This window comes from Eurypyga helias, unplaced genomic scaffold, assembly GCF_000690775.1.
Source record: "Eurypyga helias isolate BGI_N326 unplaced genomic scaffold, ASM69077v1 scaffold10211, whole genome shotgun sequence".
Taxonomy (NCBI): domain Eukaryota; kingdom Metazoa; phylum Chordata; class Aves; order Eurypygiformes; family Eurypygidae; genus Eurypyga; species Eurypyga helias.
This window is the reverse complement of record NW_010230185.1, coordinates 3,222-12,427: the sequence shown is the minus strand read 5'-3', so window position 1 is coordinate 12,427 and position 9,206 is coordinate 3,222. Positions and strand designations below refer to the sequence as shown.

Genomic DNA, 9,206 nt, shown 5'->3' with positions numbered 1-9,206 from the left:
TGGCGAGGGAATGGAAAGAAAGGAAAGGAAGAGAAAAAGAGCACAGGCACCGAGGGAAAAGCTGCAGTATACATGCAAAAGTTCTCTCCTCTGCTCGAACTGCCAGCAGGCACGGAGCGGCTGGCTAATGAATGCACACAGCTCCACGTCAGCCATGGCACAAGGTGCTGCTTGGCCAAGGAACACGGGAGCAAGCCGGGCACTGCAGGGAAAGGGCAGAGGAAGGCTTGAGGGGAAACTCGAAACTAGAAGTAATGTGAGGAAGTTTGAACAACGTGGGGGCGGGGTGGGGGGAAACAAGAGAATTGTGTGGGAGGCTGGTGAAATGAGGAGGATCTCTGGATTTTATGGGGAAGAATTACAAAGAAAGGAAGTGAAAGAGCAGTGGTAGGGAGAGGGGGTCGTCGGAGAGACGCAGGGGACCTGACTTTATTGTAATGGGGAAATGGAAATGCAGAGCTGAACGGTACGATTTCTGCTGCACGTGGTACAACCGTTACACTATGTCTATGCTACAGTAGTAGAGCATCAATTTAACCACAATATGTTTTTTTAAAAAGAATGTACAGTTAAAGCTTCCAGTGTCTGCCTACACCTCCCAAATGACATGCAGGAAGACCTAGGTTCAGGCAGAGGAGACAGCGGTGTTTCCCAGTCAGTGGGTGGCATTCTTTGTTCTCCATCAGCCTGAAACTAATGCCTCGGCACAGGGGACTCTACTCTGGAATTTAAACAACACTTAAACTGGGATCTTATTCACAGGTGGTTTTTAAAGGATTTCTGGCACTTTTCACTGACATCTGTGTGCTCGCCCCAGCATCCGTGCCAAAGTCCCATTCGCAGTACAAAGTTCTGCCTACAGAAACCCCCCTCACTATTTCAAGTGGATACAATCTTCTTTCCCACTTCCTTTCCTAAGGTCAAATTCAGCTCCCAAGCATGTGTGGTTCCCAAATGAGGTGAATGGAAGTCCCAGATGCTCATCAGAACAGGCTCCAGCAGTCAGCAGCTGTGCAGCATTACTTCCATTGCCACATTCCACATGGGAAGGCACAAAGTCTTGAATAGGTATACTTTGTTCTGAAATGGTTCTCTACAAAACTTCTTGACATGAGTGTTTTGGCAGGTTTTATTAATAGCTGAAAAGATTCCCTTTTTTTTGAAGTATTCGTTACAATTTGTCATTTACTTTTAAACAAGAGAAGGAACATTTAAACTTTGGGAAGTAGCACAATGGACATGTTGTTTATTTCATTAACAGTCACAAACGCAACCGCATATGACTAACTCCAATAAAATATCTGAAGTTTTATTCACTTATCCCACCACTCCCATTTCAATAATTGTGTCCTAAGATGATGACCATGTGGGTGGCAGCGGAGCTCACTGCTACAAGCGGACTTGACATAATTCCTTTCCCCGATCTTCACTAAAAATTGCATTTCTAGTTTAACTTCCATTTTAAAGGAGTAACAAAGAAAGAATATCCTTTTTTTAAAACCAGAGAGATGTGTCTTGAGCGGAGGGGAGGAGTTTTTGCTTCTATGTTGCAAGAAGATATGCTGAACGCAGCCCATCTAAAACCTGCCCAGTCCAGCACCGTGGTCTCCTTGCTGCTGAGCTCTGTAGACGCTGAACCCCACTCCCCAAAGCACACATGCATTGTCTATTAGCTCACCCAACAGGAAAACACACACAAACATGTGGGGTGGTCTGCTCTGAACTCCGTTTCTGCCTTAGCGTTCCCACTACTTGTCTGGAGCCAACGCAACAGCCAAGAGCCTGGATTCTCCTTGCCAGCGCTCCCTCCGGTCCCATGATCTAGTAATCCTGGCTGCAGAGTGGTTGACATTCAAGAGGAAGGGGACAGAGAAGATGTATCTGCACAGCATCTTGCAAGATCCGCCTGCGTTGGCTTGATATAAGTCAGCTTCTAGGCAGAGCCCACGTGACTGTGGTTAGAGTAACAACTGAACCAAATTTAATAAGCCTTGAGGAGAGGCCCAGGATATTTTCTTAGAATCGCAATAATACAGTTAGTTTGCAACCAAGAGAAAGGAGCAGGGTGACCCTGCATCTACCTGCCAACACCAGAAAGGACATGAGGGAAGGACAGCATGTTTACCGAGCCAACCAGCCTTTACAGAACTGACCGCTGCTCCAGGCTGACACAGAAGGGATGACAGTAACACCAGGCCATGGACACTTAATCCACTGACCAGGTGGTGACCTGTGTGCAAGTTTACACTGGCCAAGAAAAACACCATGCTAACACTCTCATGTCAAGTAATAAAGTTTATCTTATACTTTAAAAATAGGGAAGAAGAAAATCCCATTCGATCTGGGTTAAATTGAAGCCAGCTTCATCTGGCCAAAAGTCTAAGTGTCTATGAGCTAGTTTCTGTGGTAAACCAATTTTAATGAGAAGCAGGTTATAAAAGTAGTAAAAAGTTGGTTTTAGAATACTTTGCTCACATTCGATAGATACAAAGTGATTTCTACAAGTCACTTTCAGAAAACAAATTCATGCTTCGTGTTATCATAAACACTGGAAAGATTTCTATTTTTAGTGCTTTCTCTAGCTTTTTAAATTATCTAAACAAAGCCATCCACAGGCAGTAGCTATAAAAACTTACTGTAAGCCTGTGCCGTTCTAAAGCGTATTTATTCTAGCCGCCTGCAATAGCTTTGGCAGCACTAGACTCCAGATTGACCAGACTGCCCACACTGTGTAATGATTGGTACTGAAAAATTGGCAAAATGGCACTTAATTAAGTCTCTGTCCATTCATTTGGCACTTCATTCAAGAATTCTCTAAGCTACTATCTCCATACATCAGTTTACCATTTCCTGTACTTATATGTGCAAACCGAAAATAGTTGAAGGGATGGGAAATTATTTAGCAAGGGAAAACACAATTCTCACACTGCACAACGTGGGACCCTACAGAAGGATTTTCTGCTTTCATTTCCACTTTAAAATGCAGTTGGGTACCTGCCCAGGGGGTATCAAGGAAAGACGACGTACCATTCGGCCAGGACCCTGTACGACCCACAGAGAAAAAGCTATCTGCCCTGTACAAAGGGTTCTTCCCATCTGGTCACAGACTGTGATGGTGGCTTCCACTACAGCAGCTCAAAAGCAAATGGTTTTAATGGAGCAGGGAGAGAGCTCAAGAATACCTAGATCCCCAGCCCAACATAGGGAACACACCAGCCAAGATGCTGCGTGGACATGTAGGGACAGAAGAGATGAAATGCTTTGTCCCAGACTGACAGGAACGAGGTTGCAGCCTGTGCCGAAGCAGGGATGGATGTTCCACTCTTCCCCAGACAGGAGGTGGCTGCCAGAGCAACCCGGACAGGCTGCAGCCGAGCACCCCTTCCCAGCAAGGGGCAAGGAGAACTCCCGGCCTCACTCCAGCTGCTGATGCTGCTGCCACCAAGGTGGCACCTAGCGCACAGTTCCCTCCTCTACCCCATCTCACACGCTTCTTTTCTCTTTCTGCCTTACATCTCACAGAAAAATAGCCCCATTAGTAGTTCTTTTCTGAAGACTACCTGCACGCGTGGACCTTAACGATGGAGGGAAGCAGCTACACCACACAGCTGAGAGAATGCTAAGTACTACAAAGTGCAGTCAAACTGAACATTCTCCTCTTCTGGAAGAAAGATTATTTTTGATAGATCTATCAACAGCAAAAAATACAACTGAAACAATCGCTTTTTTAATGAAAATGCCTTTTCAGTGCAAAACTAGAGTATTTAGAGAAAGTAGACTCCCCTCTCAAAAGTAAGTTTTGCTGCAAACCCAGCACTCTGCTGGATAAGAGTTTCGGCTGATAACATCTGACTGACCTGAAGAGAGGAATCCTGCAGTCCAGGCGCAGGAGCTGGGGGCAGCCCTCCTACGCCTGCACTTTGTAACACGCCTAGTAGCCCAGTTTCCTCACCCGCTTCCTACTCCTCGACGTTCCTCAGAGCACGCACAGTCCCATCTGAAGCAGGTTTAAGAGGCATTTTCCCGGCCTCACCTCCTCATGGTACTCCATCGACTGAAGAGTGCAACACCAGCTGCACATCTGCACCCACTGCCTTCTGGAGCGCCCCGTTTGGCAACAAGAGCTGCACACGTGCAAAGCGTAAAAGTGGGATTTCAAAAAAAAAAAAAAGAGGACTCGTGGTTGAAAAATTTCCAATAGAGTATTTTCTACTACAAAAAGATTTTGTGAAAATGATCTGCACGCATATCAATTTGAATAAGTATTTAAACAAAAATTCTAAATGGACCCTCATTTTTTTTTAACCTGTAACTTGATAGGAGAACATTCTTCATTTTGGTACTGTAAAACGTATTGTTTGTGCCGTTTGTTATTTTTATGTTCCACTAAAATCTTATCACAGTGAATATTTCCATGTAATAGCCACTGTGCAGTAGAAAAAGTCCTCAATGAAATGTTTTTATATTTTCAAGCAAGATGATGCAACATCACTGAATTGAACCTTTTGCTATTCCCAAGCAACAACAAAAAGTTCAGAGTTTTCAAAACATGGGAAACTTGACAATTTCAGCATTTTGTTTTGATTTCAAATAGAACCAGCTTGTTTTCCAAACAATTCCACCACCGTGATTTCAGTGCAATTCCTCCAAGTATATTTATTTGCACTCACAGGAAGCACGTTATGCAACAGAAACATTATAGCTCCTGCTCTACCACGGAAACTTTCCCAGACACAATTTACTTGTCAACAAACATACCTGTTTTTTCCCCTGTGTTTTCTTAAATTCTTCACATGCTAGCCAGAACAAAACGTTTTCTTCACTAAATTCTTTCTTTAAAAATTCCTAGGGGAAAACAAACAAACAAACAAACGTCAGGATCCAATTTCTCAATTGTTTTTCTCTCTTCCTACTATAGCTATTAAATCTAGAAGCTGCCCTCCGCTAGCTTTACCATGGTGTGAGTTGACATAACACAGTGAACCAGAACCACAGCATCAGTGCATCTACACACCGAGACACAAATGAATAACCACATATTCAGCACTTTAAAAGCACCTTCCAGGAGAATGCTGAGCTACCTTTCATCTCGGAGCGTATCAGTAACGAACAAGAAGAGTTTCTTCAGCCTCCCGTAAATAACTCAAGCAATTTCACGGTCGTTACTCAAAAGGAAATCCAAAAATACACAAATTCATTAGCAGGTGAGCGTAACGTACTATTTTAATAAAAGCCACAGATCACTTGAGTTTCTCAACTAGTATCTTTTTGATTTTTTAATGAGTAAAATGTCTACAAATAAAAGTGTTTCTAAACATGATCATCAGTGGCAATAAATCCACTTAAGTAAACTAAAGCAGAAGATGTATTTGCATTCTCCAGATAGTGTTTAAATAAAGCACATTCCTCCAAAAGTGAGGCATGTTTTAAAATGGGGGAAAAATGTACATTAAATTTATAAATAAAAACTAAATACTTAAATATTTATAGGTCTGAGATCATCAGTTTTCACTTTCAAGTGTTAGAAAATAGAGATTAAGTAATGCCAAGAATTAAATAGCACCAAGATTACTTTTTTCTTCCCCCCACATTGCTTTGTAATTCTGATTTACATTACTTTTCAAACCAGTGTGGCAAGAAACTATTTTATCCCAGTGCTTGGTATGGTAAAAACATACCCAATTAGGTAGTTCTTATTCTTGTAGCTAATCTGGCAAGGCCTGGAAAAACCAACTCGCCACCCTCACCTAAGGAAGGCTCAAGCCTGCATTTGAGCTGCACAAGCCCACACTCTGCAGTAAACTTCAACGGAATTCTTTTCAGTGCAGCGTAACACAGAGTAAGAGCCACGCAGAGTTATCACGCTCAGGAGCTGTTAGTGATAACACCCAGTGATCAGCGGCTCAAGGACTGTAGTTTATCCAACAGTAACTTGTTAAGCCTTGCAACAGCTGACTCGTAAGGCACATGAAGACTTTTGGTTGCATCTTTCCAGAGCAAGCTGCAGTGGCAGTTGGCAAAAGGCACTAACTCAGAAGGTCAGCAAATGCCACAGCTCCAACTGTGCCACCCCTGCTCAGGGTACGTATCTAGCAGGATGCATTTCCACGTGTTTACAGCTCTGGCACAGCTGCAACATTTACGCTGAGACTCAATCAGCTGTAAATATTAATGTTGGTTTACATAAATATCCATAGTTAATATAGCAACCCTAAATCGTTTCACTCCTTCTGGATCTTCAAGGAGGTTCTCCAGTGACGTAGCCCATTTTGAGGTTCCTTTCAAGGTCTGGTGGCTGCTGCTTGGGTGACCCTCGCTGTCATTTATTTCTGGAAAAAAATGAAAAAAACACCATCTTCATTAGAAGCGATGAACATGACATGCGTTTCTTCTCTACTGCCCCCTGCATCCTTGGATAACAGCTGCTCTCTTTAAAGGAAACACCATAAAACTGAAAATAAACACACACACATATTTGCTTTCTGCTCTGCCTGTAAAGAAGCAAAAATGCCTTGCCATTAAATAATTCACAAGCATGCCAGTAGGCACTATCACTGCTTTGTAGGAGTTCCAGCACCTTTTGCATGTGGAACATAATGACCGCAGCCTGCGTAGCACAAGGACCGTTTGCTTTTCGTTCTGGCACTGTCAGCACCATTGGCCTCTATAAAGCAAATCCTGGGCAGTCACACACATGAAATTTATTGTTAAGAAAAGAATCCTCACTGGAGGTTGGGAAAAGGCAAAAAGAGAAAGGAAAAGAATGTTTTGTTTTGCAGAAGGAGAAGTCTAATATGCTAACCCAGTCTAACGGGAGGAAAGATGGCTGGCAGAGGAGCCTCATTCCAGCCAAGTCCACCTCCTGTCAGGCACGTGGTATTTGGGTGGTTTTTCTGTTTGCCTGTTGGTTTTTGAGTCCACCAAAATTCTGCTTTTACAAGGTGAACTGGACTGTGCCCACATCTTACCTGCCAGCCAGTCTTCTCACACACAGGAGACAGCCTGCATTCTTTCATTGTTCTATCCCAGGGACAAGTACATTACATCCAAGGCTGGCAATGCCAAAAAATATGCTGGCTACCCATCAGAAAACCTATTATTTGGGAAGACGCCGGGAATGTCACTGCCCACCTGCAAAACGCCAGAACAGACAGTGCTTGGCCTCCTTTCCTCTTAAACCCAAAGTGCCTAGGGAAGACAGGAGGAGTGTAGGCCATGAGAAGTCAGGGTAAGAGCTCCACTGTGGGAAGCCAGGGTAAGAGCTCCACTTCAAGTCACTACACACTGGAAAGGTGCACAAAGCTCACTGTCATCCCTACAGCTTCTATTTATTTTTATACCCCTTCATTCCTCCCTACCAACTTCCTGGAAATACGGATCTTGGTAACGTCTGCTTAAGCTCTGCTGAAAAACCGTTCCTCCACCATGAAACTAAACCTCAGCAGTATCTCAAAGAACTATCTATGCAGAGCTATACTATCAGACACCTTTTCAGCTGGCAGCGAGAAAGATAAATGGTAAGGTTAAAGCCCTACAAAATACTGGCACAACAGCAAAGCCTACTGAGTTTTGGTTGGTAGGGACCTGTAGAGTCTATCTGTTTTTCTAACAGTGAGATGGGCTACTGTTTTGAATGAAGGAACATCTCTCCCTTGATAGGAGGGGTTTTCGTACCCAGGAGACATTACAAAGCTGGAGAAGAAGTGAACTTTCTGGAGCCATGGATTCCATACCCACCGCCTAACACGGAGAGATCGACACTCACACCCCAAGTAAATAAAGACATAAAAGAAAGGAACACATCTAAAATAATTGAGCAAATAGTCACTGCAGGCAACGTTTTTCACGTGTAAATCCTGTCTGTCCTTTGCCTGTCCTGCTCTCACCCCATCATGTAGTTACAGCACCAACCTGAAACTTCTTACACAACAAACGCGTGACCGACCCTACGCCTGCGCAAAACCTTTCAGGATCCAAACTTATGTCCAATTCGGGTAAGGACCGTAGCAGATCGGTCTCTACACCTACAGCTCTGCACAAGAAAAGTAATCCCACCCTGCAAACACAGAGCCTGCTAGTTAAAGGTCAAGAGCCAAAACCTGAGGATTGTCTCCAAACCACTACTGCAGGCATCACACGTGACACGAGTACAGCGAGTTAACTGTGCCTCAGTTTCCCCTCCCCTCATGCAAAAGGATGTGGGTTTTGATTATCACTTGCAAAATTTATTTTAGGAACTTGAGTCAAAGTATCTGGGCATCTAATCTTGGTAAAATCTGTGAGATTTAAGTGGGAATAGCCAAGTACATTGGAACAGAACCCACTCACCTCTGAGGAGTTTGACTCATGACCCCTCTCACCTGCAAGCAGAGTGCAGCTCTGTGAACAGCTGCTAATGGCTTGAAGAACCAGGCCATTCCCTTATTTAATATACCATTTAGCACAGAACAGATGAGAGTGAGATTTTATTTCTCATGCTTCTTTTCCAGCCAAATTTTAAGCAGACTTCAATAATTTTTTTGAAAAGCATGTATTTCAATGCGCCAGTGTAATACAGGGTGGAACCAGCACCATGAGAACAAGAAGAAATTCTGGTGAGCAAAGACTGCAACAAGTGCTTCCGTGCACCCAGGACACATGGATCTGCAGCTGCTTCCACTGGTCTCTCATTTTACTGCTGGTTATTCTCCATCCTCCCTGCTAACCATTCTTCCCAGCTTCCTCTCACTTCCAGCCCACCCAGCTCCATACAGCACTGACGTTCCCACCGCTCCTCCTTGCCACTCTCCAAACCCCGCACTCTCCTACAGCACTGCTCCCTTTCTCCCTGCCTTCTCCTCCTACAGCCTTAGTACAGAAAAATTTGATTTTGAAGTGAGGACCTACACAACTTCTTCCTAACATCCATTCTGCTGAGCCTCGCTGCGCAGGACTCTGTTACTCACTTCGTTTCCTCACTGAACCTGCTCCCCAACACCCCCAAAGCGCTGTGGCAGAGATGAGACCTGCCTGTTCGCTGCTCGTACGGTGCAGCCCTTTCCCTTACCTCACTTACTCAAGCTGGGAGTTGCCCAGGGCAGGGGCTGTGGGATGTTGCAGGTGCTGGGCCGCTCTGCTGGGTGCCACTAGCAGCTGCAACCCCAGCTCAGCCCAGGCTACAGCTCCCAGAACACCGAGACAGGGGACACCAGATGTAGTGTCACAAC

General features: G+C 44.4%; 1 protein-coding gene across 1 annotated transcript in view; it reads right to left on the bottom strand.

The window, feature by feature from the left end:
• RGS10 (regulator of G-protein signaling 10) overlaps positions 1-6,329 on the bottom strand; it is a gene marked incomplete at its 5' end in the record, with an annotated part of 11,765 nt that extends 5,436 nt beyond the window's left edge. The window contains 2 exons of the mRNA XM_010160654.1: positions 4,759-4,845; positions 6,211-6,329. Coding sequence (XP_010158956.1) covers positions 4,759-4,845; positions 6,211-6,329 — 206 coding nt within the window. The remainder of the gene's footprint in view (positions 1-4,758; positions 4,846-6,210) is intronic.
• Positions 6,330-9,206: the final 2,877 nt, after the last annotated feature.